This window comes from Nanorana parkeri, unplaced genomic scaffold (genome assembly GCF_000935625.1).
Source record: "Nanorana parkeri isolate BGI_ZX_2015 unplaced genomic scaffold, ASM93562v1 scaffold331, whole genome shotgun sequence".
Taxonomy (NCBI): Eukaryota; Metazoa; Chordata; class Amphibia; order Anura; family Dicroglossidae; genus Nanorana; species Nanorana parkeri.
Genome location: NW_017306599.1, coordinates 1041963 through 1057006, shown reverse-complemented (window position 1 = coordinate 1057006; position 15044 = coordinate 1041963). Strand labels below are relative to the sequence as shown.

The 15044-nt window shown below is 37.9% G+C and overlaps 1 protein-coding gene across 1 annotated transcript in view; it reads left to right on the top strand.

Moving 5' to 3' along the window:
• Positions 1-15044, top strand: part of CUX2 (cut like homeobox 2) — a 337894-nt gene that overhangs the window by 153095 nt on the left and 169755 nt on the right. Inside the window, exons 2-3 of the mRNA XM_018558332.1 lie at positions 2415-2525; positions 4741-4788. Of these exons, the coding sequence (XP_018413834.1) occupies positions 2415-2525; positions 4741-4788 (159 nt within the window). The remainder of the gene's footprint in view (positions 1-2414; positions 2526-4740; positions 4789-15044) is intronic.

The window sequence follows — 15044 nt, the reverse complement described above, 5'->3', positions numbered from 1 at the left end:
ATATGGGTTGGCTAATAACTAAGCCTAGCGAAGGAAACTTACTTTGCAGGTCACTTTGTCTGATTAAAACCTGGTACTGGAGCCAGGTAATAAGGAGTGAGTTATTGTTGCAATGATTCATTCTAGCTCTACAGCAAAGCTAAAATTTGGAATAGGTGATGTGAAATGTGAATATATGAAATATGTGAAAAGGTGACTAAAGCACCATCTACTGACTAAAAAGGAGAATGCATTATATTAAGAAATATTTAATGTTTACCTGGCAGCAAAAATAAAATAAAGTTGCATGATTTCAGTCCGGACTATAATAAATAAAGAAAACATACAAAGTTACTATACATTCATACATACTCATACAGGTCTATTCACAAAAGGGTGAAGAGTTTGGAGAAGGCAGGAGAAGTGAACAATCTAGGACAACATAGCTGAACTGGAAAGTGAGCTGAATTGGAGAATTTTGCCAAAACGGCTATTTTGGCCTAGATTGTTCACTTCTCCTGCCTTCTCCAAACTCTTCACCCTTTTGTGAATAGCCCTCTGAAAGTTAACCTGTCACCTGAGGGACACTTAATTCAGGCTGTAAAAGTAAGAAAAATCTATACTTACTAGAGATGTTGCGATACCAAGTACCGTATTTGTTCCAAGTACAGATACTTTTCCAGCTCCAAGACTAGACTAGACAAAAATTCAAAATTTAGGAGGCAGCTGCCATTTTTTAAGGAGCACACGGAGATCCTGTGATTTGTACATCTCTGTTTTAATGTATGATTTTTTAAAATAAATATATATTAGAGATGCACCAATACCATTTTTCAAGTACAAATACTGATACTTGTCCAAGTACTCACAGATACAAGTACTGATACATTTTTGTTTATTGTCATGTGACAGTTTTTCTAAAACAATACAGACTAATGATTTCAGGACAGTGTGGGAGTGCCAGGGCCCAGTCACAGCTGCAACCGCTGCAACCCTGGTAGTTCTCGTGAAAATGTCAAGTATCGGCACTGGTATCTGAACATCCCTAATAGTTACCAGAAACACACATGTGAGACAGATACGCATGGTATAGATACAATAGAATGTTTAACGGGGGCAGTTGACAGTGGACACCACTATCCCCGCCGACCGCCTCGCAGCCGGGTATTTGACGAAGTGTGTATGGTTATAATTCTATATCCGTTGCGTCCACTGTGCGGTCTTACAGACTATTTGCTCATAGGCTACCAAACTGCGTTGGCGGCCCATGTCTTTTAACGTTATTCCACCTTGCTCTTCCTCACGTACATTGTATTTTTTTCCACCAGTTTGTCGCCAGTATGTCACTACAGGATGTACAGGCTGGCATGTGGAACCACACCGTGGAGTTGGGGGGGAGCAATAATATGATACATCTGGGGGTTTTGAATGCCTGCTGTGGCCAGGAAGCAGTAATGCATTCTGAAGACATTGGCGAATAGAAAGTATACATGTGACTCCTTTACAGGCTATACTTAGTTTACAAGTGACCCTGTGGTGGCAGGGTGGCTTTTACATATGATAGAGAAGAGTGGCCATATATTGGAGGAAAAATAATAGTGTCAGTCAAAGTAAAACTCCTGCTAAAAACTTGTACCAATGCGAATGGACCAATGACCTCTGTGCTTCGCTATATACACACTGGTAATAAATAAATGTGAAGTACAACTTACAGTAAAAGTAAAGAGAGAAAGCTCTTATTGTGTCATGGGATCTGAAAAAAAAGGTTGTAGTGTTATCAAAATCCATAATGTGTAATATTTAACCATTTTAGAAAAATACAGGGCTCAGTGGAGGTCTTCTTTAAACTCCACTATCTGGTTGATTCTGATTAATATGAGCCCAGAACGATGGTTGGAATATGTCCTGACATCACAGAACATGCACTTCAAGTGAACTGCTTATGAATTAGTCTGTAGGGCTCAAAGGTCAGCATCCTAAATGCGAGCACATTTATTTTACCATTTTGTGCTGAAATTAAAAAGCTATATGTATGTTTAAAAGTCTTATTTATGAACACTTAAGCATAAGTAAGTCTAGCCTGGATCCATTCCCTGGCTGTTGATATATGTCAGCTGGCAGCCGCTCTTTCTTTACATTAAATCCCTGAGAACACGTTATTGCATCCCGCAATGCTTCAGAAAAGTTACCAGTGAACTGAGGCCAGCGAAAAACCCTTTGAAAGAAACTTCACTGAGGGATATTGATTATAGCAGCTTCTCATTATCTAAAAGCTGTCCTGATTTTGCATTGAATACATACTTTTCTTCCTTAAATAATTCATGCACATAGTCGATATTGCGGCTGGCTCTCTGAATTGGTAGTTAGCAAACTTACATGAGATGGGTTATGTATGATATTAAAAAAAATCACCCCCTTTTCCTTTCTTATTGCAGAAAGAGCTGAACTCTCTTGCATCGGAGTTGGCTGCACGGCAGGAAGAGAGTGAACATTCCCACAAGCATCTTATTGAACTCAGCCGGGAGTTCAAGAAGAACGTCCCTGAGGTACAGTATGTTACTCTACAAGTCCCGCTTAACCTGCTGGTTGCTGATGTGATTTGTTTTTAGGTAGAGAAACATATAAGACCTTTTATCTTTTAGCACTTAAGTTTATTTAATCTTTTTTCTTTTTTATTGATTTAAGACATAATTAAAATAGTGCTGGTAGCATAGGCACCTAAAGCTATACCTATCTTTTTAAACATTTCACAAATACAGAAATAATTAGGACAAGTAAATTGCTGTTAGTATATGTTTTGTATGATTGCTGTAACTCTGACCTGAAAACAAGAAAGTATGCTTCCTTCTTTAAAACAAACCTGCACATTGCCCATGCAGAGAAAAGTTATGCTTCTCTTCCCAGCAATACACACTCATCTTTACTCACCAGCCACTCCACTCCATCCTATAGGGGCAACAATGTGGGCACTTCCAGGTATAGAGAAACATATGACTCACGCTTCTTCTTGTGACATGTTCATGTGACAGTGCTGGTGTTTCTTTATTGGCCCAGTGCTGTTACATTGGGATGGGGAGACAGTCCTCAGCCCAGTGTAAGTTCTGACTAGAGTGACTTATAGGTTACCCAAGGCTTCCTTTCCTCTCTTTTTGGTGGTTGAATGGTGAGGTGGTGCTGCTGGAAAGGGAGTCATTAAGGTGCACCTGTTGCTTTGTTCTGCATTAGCAAATCACAGGTTCAACAGAATCATGCCTCAGTGAAAACATTTACCTTAAGACTTTCTTTCAGGCAAAGGGTAGATGTGCGAATTGTGAGTCCCAAATAATGTTTTTATTGTGTAAGAAAGAGTGGCAAAAATTCCAGCTTCTTTCTGGCCACCAACATAATGCAAGTTTGAATATTAATGTAAACATATGCTTAGTTATGGTGTGCAGCAGTCACCATACTATATAAAAGATTTAAAGACAAACATTTGTACTTAAAAGGGTCTTCAAATTTCCACTATTAAGTCCACTATTGCCACTATTACGTTGAAAACCTGTTTTGTTTTCATCCATACCACTCAGCTCTGTCAGTGTAGCAGGAATCTGGTCAAGGAAACTCATTGATTTGATGTGTTGATAAGTGCAGAGTTACTTTACAATGAAAAATGGCCCAGAGATGCTTTCTAATTCATAACAAACATGTGATGTGGGGGTACTGGGGGATGCTATTTTGTACCTCTTGGTCATAACAAAAATACTCTATAACATCACCAAAGATAGTTCAGAAGTTCTGTCAGCATGCATAAAGAAAAACAGTTTGATAAGTAAAATACTTAGGACATTTAAAGCAGAATTTAAGTTAAAAATGCACGCAGCCAGGCTCTGTATTGCAGAGGACACATGCTATGTCTCTCTGCAATAGGACAAACTTGCCTGCCTGTTCACAATCAGCTTTAGAATGTACCGATGCCAGAATGAATTAACTGCTGTACACAAGTGTGAGAGTTAAATCACTCTGGTCTGGGCAATAAAGATGGCAAAAGATCTCAAATCCATTGGTCCAAGCCATCCACAGAGCTCACGCCTCTAACACAGAGTAGAAGCTCTTGCCTCACCAAGTTTGTTACACAAGCAGCGGGGAAGCCGGCTGCTATGTAACCTAACTACCTGTCAAAAGCTGGATGCAGCACTGCCTGTCATTAACAGGCAGCACTCCGTCCATGACAGGTTATACAGCGGAGAGGCTTTCCCTGCTGTGTAACCTGTAACAAGCCGCTCTGAATGGAGAAAAAGCTGTCAGCTTCAGACTTGAAGCTGACACCTTTTATTCTTCATAATACTAGGTGAGGCTCTGCCTCACCTGCCTCCCCTGACCGCACGTCCCTGGTATGAAGTAGGTTAAAATCCCCGCCAGTTTTTTCATTGTCTGTCCCTTATTTCCTAAACCAAAGACAGGAAGTGAGAATCTCCGGAGAGAAATCTACTTTCAGGCAGCTGTAATCAGAGCAGGTGTCCCCAATGCAAGATGTCCCCACTATTCTTGTTCTAATGACAATGGTCACCAGTATACATGTATAGAGAACAAATCTACCCAGCGGAAAAAAAATTAAAACCTGACATAACCATACTCTTGCTCTACCCAGAAATAAATAAAAAATTAATTGGAGATACACTTTAAGTGGAATCTTAAGTTGGTAATGTTTGCTGCATATTACTTATTTTTTCTTAAACAGATGTTTGTGAATGGCTATATGAGTGATGTCTTTCTAATTTCTAGGAAATCCGGGAAGTTGTTGCTCCAGTTTTAAAAAGTTTTCAGGCTGAGGTAAGAGTGTATTCAATCTACAGAATATTACAAACCTGATATTGTGAGGTATTTGGATTTTTAAAAGATACTTCACTGGACAGGTGTAAGACATATGCATAATACTAGCCAAGTTTGTGGGTGATGCCTCATTTGTGTGGATGATTTGTCCACACACACTATAATTTTCACTATGGAGAAACTGACACATGCACCGTATTTGCTCTTTCAATAGAAAAAGCTGCAATGGTTGCCTGTGAATAGTCTATGCTTTGGTTACTCTAATGATATATTAGCTTTTAATGGACTTACCCTTTAAGCCAGATAACATACATGGAATGTACTCTTAGACATAAGAAGACAATTATAACATTTTGCCTGGATTGGGTAACAGTCGTTCTTTATGGGTACCAGGAGATACTTCCTGCATAATGTTCACAATGACAGAACCAGTCACTAAACCTCAAGGTTAGATCAACACCAGAGATGTCTACTCACTACTTTATGTCAATAATGTTCTGTTATAAAAGTTCTGATTTTAAGGGTGCCTAGGTTACACACTGTCTTGGCAGTAACATAGAAAGTTTGTAGTTTAATAGATGCCCTTTATTGGCTAACTTAAGTTATTAAAGATATAAACTTTCAGGATTCCAGAGATCCCTTCTTCAGGCTTTAAACGTTTCCCAATCTACAAAGCCTGAAGCTGGGATCTAAGGCATCCTGAAAGTTTGCACCTTTAATAACTTAGGTTAGCAAATAAAAGGTATTACCTAAACTCCAAACTTTCTACAATAATTGATGGCTAACACAGTACAATACTCTACTACTGCTTAGCAATAACATAATAATATGTGTGATGCAAGCGTGCATGTTCATGTAGTAATTGTATAAACAATCATTTACTGCCATCTTTGGTCTATAGTTAGCATAGCTCTGAAAAGACCTAGGAAAGTTAGGTATCCTCTGAAGCATCCAGGTCTTAGTCGATTTTCTTTACAGCATTGAATTCACAATCCCCCAACTTGTGTTTGTGTCTCTAGTTTCTTTGATAAGCAGTTAGGCAACAGTTTCAGTACACTTTTTTATCTTTAGAATAGGATGCACATTATCAGTTATTATGAATATTTTATTCTCTATGCTAAAAACAAATACATTTTTGCCCATTTACTAATAGCATTTGCTCTTTTTATTTTGATGCTATATTTTTATGGGGTGTTGTTATTTTTGATATATCTGAGATTTTTTAAAAACCATGAAGGAGTAGTATTTTACACTGAAAGGACAGTGAAGTTTAAAACCTATAAGAAGTTCATCAAATGAAAATGAATAAAAAGTTTGGTATCCGTTTTACAGATACATTTATTAGGCACAGAATTGAAAGGTTTTACATGTTTTGTTAAATAATGTTTTGCAGACCTGTAAAACAATGTCATTGATAGTCATCCACTAAATATTCTCAATCTGTGTCCAATGCTTGTCTAATGATGTCTGCATTATAAGGTCAAGGATTATCTTGATGAAAATACCATGTTCGTTTGTGTTTATGCAAGGTTATGCAACAAACGTTTACCTCTCTTGTGTGCATACTGTCTGGCTGTAATGGACTTAATTACAACGATCCAAAACCTTATGGGTTACTGGAACATCAATGCAGATACAGCAGATATACTGTATTTGATTCTAAAATCACTAATGGAAAAGGCTTGAGTTTTGTCATCCAGTTGTCTTGTCTACTTTTGCTTTTACTCTACAGTAGAATAAATGTTCTGTACTGGGGTTCAGTTTCAAAGCCAAATGTATTGGGATATAAACTTAAAGTGTATTTTAGGTATTTTTAAATAATTGCAACATTTTATAATAATAGATGTAAACCAAAAATGCTGTGATGACAATTGTTGTGCCTAGGCCAAAATGAGAAGGAGGAATGTGTGTATCTGTAAATGGGGTCTGGTCATGTTATAACCTAATGATGAAGGTACAAGATTATCAATACACATTTCTATTCTGTATTTCTTATACCTGGGGAAGCACATTTTCATATAATATAATATGTTATATAATGTGTAAAATATTTTTCCTAAAAATGTTTACTTTTGTGTCAAACAGCTTAATATGCATTTCTATGTAATTCTTCTAAACCTTTGTTTATTTAAGGGGGTCATTCACTATGGAGCCGGAGGATCCAGCCATAGCTTCAGCTGACCCTTCGGCACGCTTCAGCAGCCTGAGCACTTCGGTTCAGTCGAACCGAAGGGCTGCTGTACAGGCTATTCACAATAGTCCGTACAGCAGCCAAAGGCAGCCGAGCGGCTCAGCTGATCGGCTCAGCCGAGCTGAGGGCATATGCTTCGGCTCAGCCGACCTTTCTTTATGCAAATAACAGCTGGGCGGAGCCAGCCGTGATCTCACGGCTCGCTCCACTCAGTTGTAATGACAGATCAGCGTCCCCAAATGACCTTTGGACGCTGATCTGTCATTAAAAAATAACAACTGGGCAGAGCCGGCTGTGACGTCACGGCCGCCTCCATCCAGTTGTTTTTCATTGGTCGGGACCTGCTAGAAGACTCTAGTAGGTGCCGACCAATAAGAAAAAGTTGGGCGGAGCTAGCGGTGATGTCAGAGCATGTTCGGCTGACCCCTATATTAAATTCTAAAACATTTATTATTACCCAATTTTTTGGCAAAATATAAAAGACGGGGTCACGTCGGGTAAAAAGACACCAAACATGTCAAGCCTTAAAATTGCGCACGTGCGCGAAACCTAAAAAAACGACATTAACAAAACTGGTCATAGGCGACGCTTTAAAAGCTTTTACCATTCATCAGTATAGTGTTATCAGTTATTGATGGCCCTAAAATGATTGCTCTCACTCCGACGTTGGCGGCGATATGTAACATGTGTAGCGCAATTGTCGTTTTCATGCGCTGACGCATCTGACACACATTTACGTTTACATGTGCGGTCCCCAGGTAATGTCACCTGGGGACCCCAAAAGAAGCTGATGAAGCACAGATCTGCTTCATCAGCTTCTTCTCTCTGGCTATAGCAGCCAGATGACTGACAGGTGAATGCGGAAGTGATGTAATACACATCACTTCTGCATTCACAGCACGGAGGGAGTTCAGCAAGGAGGAAGGTGGTGATCTCCCTCCCATCTACCTCCTGACGCCGTCATGCTGTAAAAACGAGCGGGTCTTTCCTGCCCATGCGCAACCCGCTGATGCGAGTCTGCCGTCCGTCTGTTTTTTCTTAACGGGTGGATTACTGATTACTTAACGGGAGGTTAATGATGGTGATCCACCAGACAAAACAAAGACCACAGAGAGGCCACTGTCGTTTAATCACTGCTGTGGCGAAAAAAGCATGTTCTTAAGTCTGTAAGTTGCAGCCAGATTCATTATTTCCATCAGTCACACTACTAAACACTACAAATTATAGCTAATAGTTTGCATGATTTCATTTGGATATATGATTTGTGATCCTATGAAAGACACCCATGACTTGATTTATGGTTGGGCCCTGCATTCCCCAGTCTAACTTTGGGAATACTTTTTAAGTTTTAAGAATTAAGTAGAGTCTAACCTACCAGCAAATCAAATTACATTTGTTTGATTGAAAGATGCAGAGCAGCAAATGCTGTATTCTCAGCATGGCACTAATAGGAGTCATTGGATCTCTAGAGCCATTAACACACAGAGGCAGTGTTTGTGCTAACATGCAGGCACACCAAGCCCCATTTTGCTGATTGTCAAAATAAAGGACAAGTGTGTATTTTCCTGGCACTGGAGAAAGGAACACTCTGCCTCTGTATAATTGACAGAATAAATGAAGGCTGCTTGAAAATGGACAAACGTTGAATATCCTTGCACAGGAAAACCAGAGCAAGACGTAAGCTCGGCTAATTATAAAAGTTGCTTTACAAAAGATAATTCAAAGCAATAATTTAGCAAACATAATCAAGTAGCACAGATGGGAATTTTGATGAATGGTTTGTAACATGCAATTAGCGGCTCTAGCAGTTACATATCATTAACCCCCAGAGCACAAAAATTATTTTCTCATTATTAGCTGAAAAGGTAAAATTAAGCTGACTAGACTGTAAAGGGAAAAAATACAATTAATTACCTCTATTTATTATAATCATTATTTTAAACATAATTTTTTTTTCTACTCGATACGTGATTGAAAACATCAGAATGATAGGTTTTGTTATGTTAATTCACACATGAAAGTTTTAGAAAAATGAGCAGAAGAAATATTAAAAAAGGGCAGTTTTCCCAGTGTGAATGCATTGCTTTTTATTCACTGCATAATTACACATTGCCATTAAATCTGCTTTTTTAATAGCTTTAAGTAAGTCCAGGCTTCAATTAAATTACTGTATACTGAACATAAGACGACTTGTTCTGGGCAACGGGTTTCAAGTGATAAAGTGCATAGTGCTATAGAATAATACACAGTACATCCTGAAAAGGCATAGTAAACAAACCCTATAGACAACAACCAACATCATCCACATTAGATGCATTGAATCTCATTTACTAAAGCTTACACTGGTGGATTGATTATGCATGGGCAGCTTGGTTGTACCCTCACAATATTTAATATGCACCTTTGATGTGCATAGGCAACACGAACAGGCTAGAGTGTACATATGGTGAATTTACTAAGAAGTAAACATAAACGTGATTCTCTCTGTTTTTTGGGGTCTATCTAATTGCTGTTAACAGATACGTAGAATAAATATCAATATGGATAAAAAGTAATTTAAAAAAATTATTGTACAAAAGTTCTCGGTAGCACTTGCAGTTAAAAAAAAAAGAACTGTACAGTCCATTTGGTTATGTAGTGCTCAGGAAAATATTTTTTTCAAGTTTTAGTTTGAACCTGTTGTCCTAGTGATCATAACTAAAGCAGACAGATCTCTCTATGTAGCTCCTAATTGATCTCTATGTATAGGACATCTTAAAAAACAAAATCAGTTAAAAAATAAGGAAACTGCTATTACTAATTTGTTTTTAAAGGTGCAAAGTCCAGAGCTATCGTCCTTATGCAATATTCACTAACTGGTGAGTCCCTGACCCGGACAAGCACTGGTTTACCAACTGACTCAACTAAGTACTGGAACACGGATTAAGGTGACAGCCCTTAAAACAAGAAAACTGGGCAAAAGTTCATTCCGCACCTGAACCATTCTACACCAGCTAGAAGGTGCATTGTTATGGTAATACCGTTTTGTAATTTTAGCCCTTAAAAGTCAGGAATGTCAGCTCTCTTATACTTCCCTTAGAGGTTCCCTTTAAATCAATCCATGCCATTATGGTAATAGTTCATAGGGCCACCAGCACCTTTTAATGGGCAGATTATAATAACTTGCTACATCTACTTCTTTCAAAGCTTTATTATTTACAAATAGTCATTTTCTGCTCTCCACTCAATAATAATGAAATGACAATGCTCTCTTCAGTGGCAACAGCAAGGTTTTTAAGGTCATTTTTATTGAATTTAAAAAAGTATCGGTACTCGTACTCAGACCAAAAAAAGTGGTATCGGTGCATCCCTAATTGTAACAGATACAAAATTAAGAACAATTCATTACATTAAACAGATACGACTAATGCTCTGACAGTTCATTTGTCACAAATAAACAAGTTCTACATCATTTAGAATCATTGGGAGCTCACAGAATGACTTCCACTTTCATATCACAATTTTGTAATATTAAGGTTATTCTTTAGCGTTCCAATAGCTTTGGTGCAGTTTACACACGTCTTCTTCACAGCAAGATATTATGTGTAATGGTTAAGCTTTGGATGTGAACAGCAATCGGAAGCATTTTTCACAGTGGCCCATATACAGTAGGGATCTCATGATGGAATGAGGTAACTCAGTGAAAAGTGTGTTCTGTATAAGATAACTGTTGCAAAGGAAATCTTATTGATTGAGTGACAGCCATTAATTTTCCCTCAGACTGTTCTTGTTTATTGGAAGTGGGAGTGAGTAATGGCGCTGGGAGAATGCATTTCCATTAGACAGCAACTCTACTTAATACATTTAATAGTCAGAGGAAACTGGTTACAAAGTGCACTGCTTTTGCTTATATGCTGCTGAAACAACATTGTCACAAGTCAAGAAATGCATATTCCTTTCTAATTTGTGTCAAATTAATGTTGCTGTGTATATCAGACCTGGAAGTTAAATCTATGAGATCAAGTGATTGATTGATCTGTCTCAGTACCTAAAACCTCAATATATATAAATGGGCTTTCAAAAAGGATTTACTGCTTAAACTACCAGATGCATTAAACGCTAAAGTACTTGACTACTTATTGCACGCAGAGTAAAACTTTCACAGAGAACATGATCAGATACATGTTTTCTGCATGGAACATAGCTTTATGGGGGAATACCTACAGCCATAGCTATAGATGGGGCGAAAAAGATTTAGAAACACAGCATTTCTAACTTTCTAGGCACACAACCCATTGCTAATGACTGAAAAATTATTCTCTGCAGACTGTCGCAACATGGTGCGCAGTCATGTTGGAATAGAAAGGGGCTTATTTGCTGTGTGATTCTTTCACGGCAGTAATATACTTTCTTACTAAGTGCACCCACGCATATATATATATATATATATATGTTTTTTAGAGGACAGATAGGGCTATATATTTATATCACATATGTGTACCTAACACCTCACTTAGGATGAATAAAATATAAAAAAATTAGGAAAAAATTTAAAGAAAACACTTTTTACCCAGTTTTGATTATTATTTCTTGGGAAAAATCGCAAAAATGCATCAAAATAAATTAATGTAATTGTCCTTTATTTGGAAACATCTCACATCCCTAGGATTTCAGAACATTTTCTGTACATTTTAGCCTAAAACTAGCCTAAAAGTGAACATTTTATGTATTTATTTTCTCTAAAAGCTAATAGTGATCACCAGGCATACAATGTCACAGTCACTAAGTGTCAGTAGGTGTCAAACTTAGTGACAACGGCATACTTTGAACATCACCTTAAGGGGGTTAAATAAAAAAATCAGCTGCAGATTTTCAATATAAAGGGTTAATTTTTATACTATTGATAGTAATATCATAATTTTTTGCATTTTTTTTAACATTTTACACTATTTTAAAAAAATGTTTTTCACACTTTTATTTTATTTATTTTTAATGAAATCAAGCAATCATTGTGAATGAATCTCACTATAACTGCATGCTTATTTTTAGGCTTAGGAGCAGTCAATAATAACTTTAATGACATGGATACTTACATGCTGATCATGCAGCATTTCAGGATCAGATGTCACTAAAGGCTTCTGATTGTTCCCAGAATGATCAGGAGGCTGAAACATTGTTTCAGCATAGAAGCATGGAGCTAAATGTTTCTATGCAGAAACATTGTAGCAAAAAGCCGGTACAGATCAGGATTTCCTGATCTATACTACCTGTCAAACAGTGGCAGCAAGTGTGGTAAATATCACTGCCAGACACCCGATCACTTTTAGGAATCGAGATTGGGTGTCTGCAAAAGCTTAAAACTTATTAATGGATGCCTCAATACTGAAGCATCCCTTAATGAACGGTAACCGATGATTCTCAGTGGTTACCGGCATTAATGAAACCCGAATAGCTGATCAAGTACAGTGTACGGGATCAGTCATTTGGGCAGTTAGTAGCGGGGATGTACAGTTTACGTCTCCCGTCAAGAAGTGGTTAAGGATTGATAAGCTGCTATATATTGTTGTTCTTGGGTTTAAATATATCAGAATAGGTATCCCCGTTAGAAGATTTCCTGTCCTGCTGAAAACTGTAATTTATTTTTCCCCATCACTATGTGTCCCAGTGACCATGGTTAACTGGACAAAAAGACCAGGTGAATGCCATCTGCAGGTGAACAAACAGCAATAACAACATGACAGGGTTCTAATCCCCCCAACACTGTCAAAAAATTAAAATAAGTTTTGGCTTTTCATATATTCCAAGTCTTGGCTTAGCTGGCCAAAATCACATCCAGTCTAGTAAACAATCTTATGGGTCAACATATATTTTTGTTATTTACTATGGTTCTGCAGTGCTAAAGCTATAGTAATACATCAACACAGACTGAGTGCTTTTGTATGGACATAGTAATACTCTAGCCAGTGTACCTGCCAACCCAACCCAACTGCTATCAGCATCTTGCCCAGCAGTGCTTTGTGGTGCAGTACAGGAGGAAATGCTTGTACATGTTTTAAGATTTAGTTTCCATATACACAGTTTTGTATTTGTGCAATAAATTATGAATGTGTTTCTCTCTGTTCATTCCTTATTTGCACTGCTCTTGTTGTATATATTTGAAATAACTCGATCTAAAAAAAAATATTGATTTTTTTTTCCTTATACATCATCAATTAATGAATGTGGAAGGCAAGCTTATATTGCATTTCATTTTAACTAGTGTTCTTGTCCTTTATTTTAATAATATTGATCTGCTTGATGTGTATTGCTTTCTGTCCTTGTGAAAATAATTCCAGCTTTGTGTCTGTAGAGGTTGGTTGCATCTGGAAGATTGCAGCTATGAATTATGAAAGTTTCCATTGCCACCTAAATTATAGACTGTTATAAATGCCCGTATTTCAAATGTTCCTTCACTGGTGGAATGTTATACCTGTGGCTTTTATTCTGATATAAAGTGTTATAAGAGTACACACAGCATGTTGTTTGATATTAATGCTAGCATGTAGATATATGTCTATAGTATGGACTAAAGCTGCGCTGTGCTCAACAAAAAGGTTATACTTGTATCGGTTATTTCCCAACTTGTTTTACTTTTACACAGAGTAGTGGGTGTGTAATCTTTTTAAATCCTATTGCGTCTGCAGTATTGGGCCATTAGCCAACAGTCTCTGTCAGAACACCACACGGAGCACCATGTCCAGCACACCCACCGACAATTACTACTACAGGGCATAGTGCTGTAATCAGCATTGCATTAATCCTGAGTGTTACAATGGTGCTGGCTGGAGGCGCCTAATACCTACCCAGTAATGCATTCAGTGGAAGCACAAGGTGATCAGAGTCACTACACTTTCAAAATTAAGCTTCCAAATTATAAGAGGTATACCTGCACAATATTCCTTTACATCTGACTAATACAGCTTACCTTACTGACCCTTTCACTTGTCAAAGATAGCCCAGTGCTTAAAGTGGTTGTAAATATACAGGGTTAGTCACAAAAGTTTCTGAGAAGGCAGGAGAAGTGAACAATCTAGGCCAAAATAGCTGCTTTGGAAAATGTTTACAATTCAGCTCACTTTCCAGTTCAGCTATGTAGTCCTAGATTGTTCACTTCTCCTGCCTACTCCAAACTCTTCATCCTTTAGTGAATAACCCTGATAGTTTACAGGTATATCTTATATCACTGTCTTGTGATCTAGTGGTCACCCCTCCCTGCAGCAAAGTTTTTTTTAACAGTGGCCAAGCTACATGGGAACCAAACTTCAGGTTGATGAAATACAAATATGTATATAACAGTTTCTCTTTAGTGATTGCTATCAAATATGTTAGATGATAGTTTATTTTAGTGTCCAAAGTTTAGCATTGTAGTGGTTTTGTAGATATTTTCTTTTTTTGTGGTCAGGAATAAAAAGTTTTTTTTTTAAAAGTTAAATTTGAAACATTGCATATTTATAATGCGTACTTTTTAGCCTGTCTGCATTGTGCCAAGTGTAAAGTTTGGTGGAGGGGGATTATGGTGTGGGGTTGTTTTTCAGGGGTTGGGCTTGGCCCCTTAGTTCTAGTGAAGGGAACTCTTAAGGCATCAGCATACAAAGACATTTTGGTCAATTTCATGCTCCCAACTTTGTGGGAACAGTTTGGGGATGGCCCCTTCCTGTTCCAACATGACTGCGCACCAGTGCACAAAGCAAGGTCAATAAAGACATGGATGAGCGAGTTTGGGGTGGAGGAACTTGACTGGCCTGCACAGAGTCCTGACCTCAACCTGATAGAACGCTTTTGGGATGAATTACAGCGGAGACTGCGAGCCAAGCATTCTCGTCCAACATCAGTACCTGACCTCACAAATGCTCTTCTGGAAGAATGGTCAAACATTCCTAAACCTTGTGGACGGCCTTCCAAGAAGAGTTGAAGCTGTTATAGCTGCAAAGGGTTTGCCAACTCAATATTGAAGACTGGGATGCCAGTAAAGTTCATGTGCGTGTAAAGACAGGCGTCCCAATACTTTTGGCAAAATAGTGTATATATCTATCTATATATATATTAT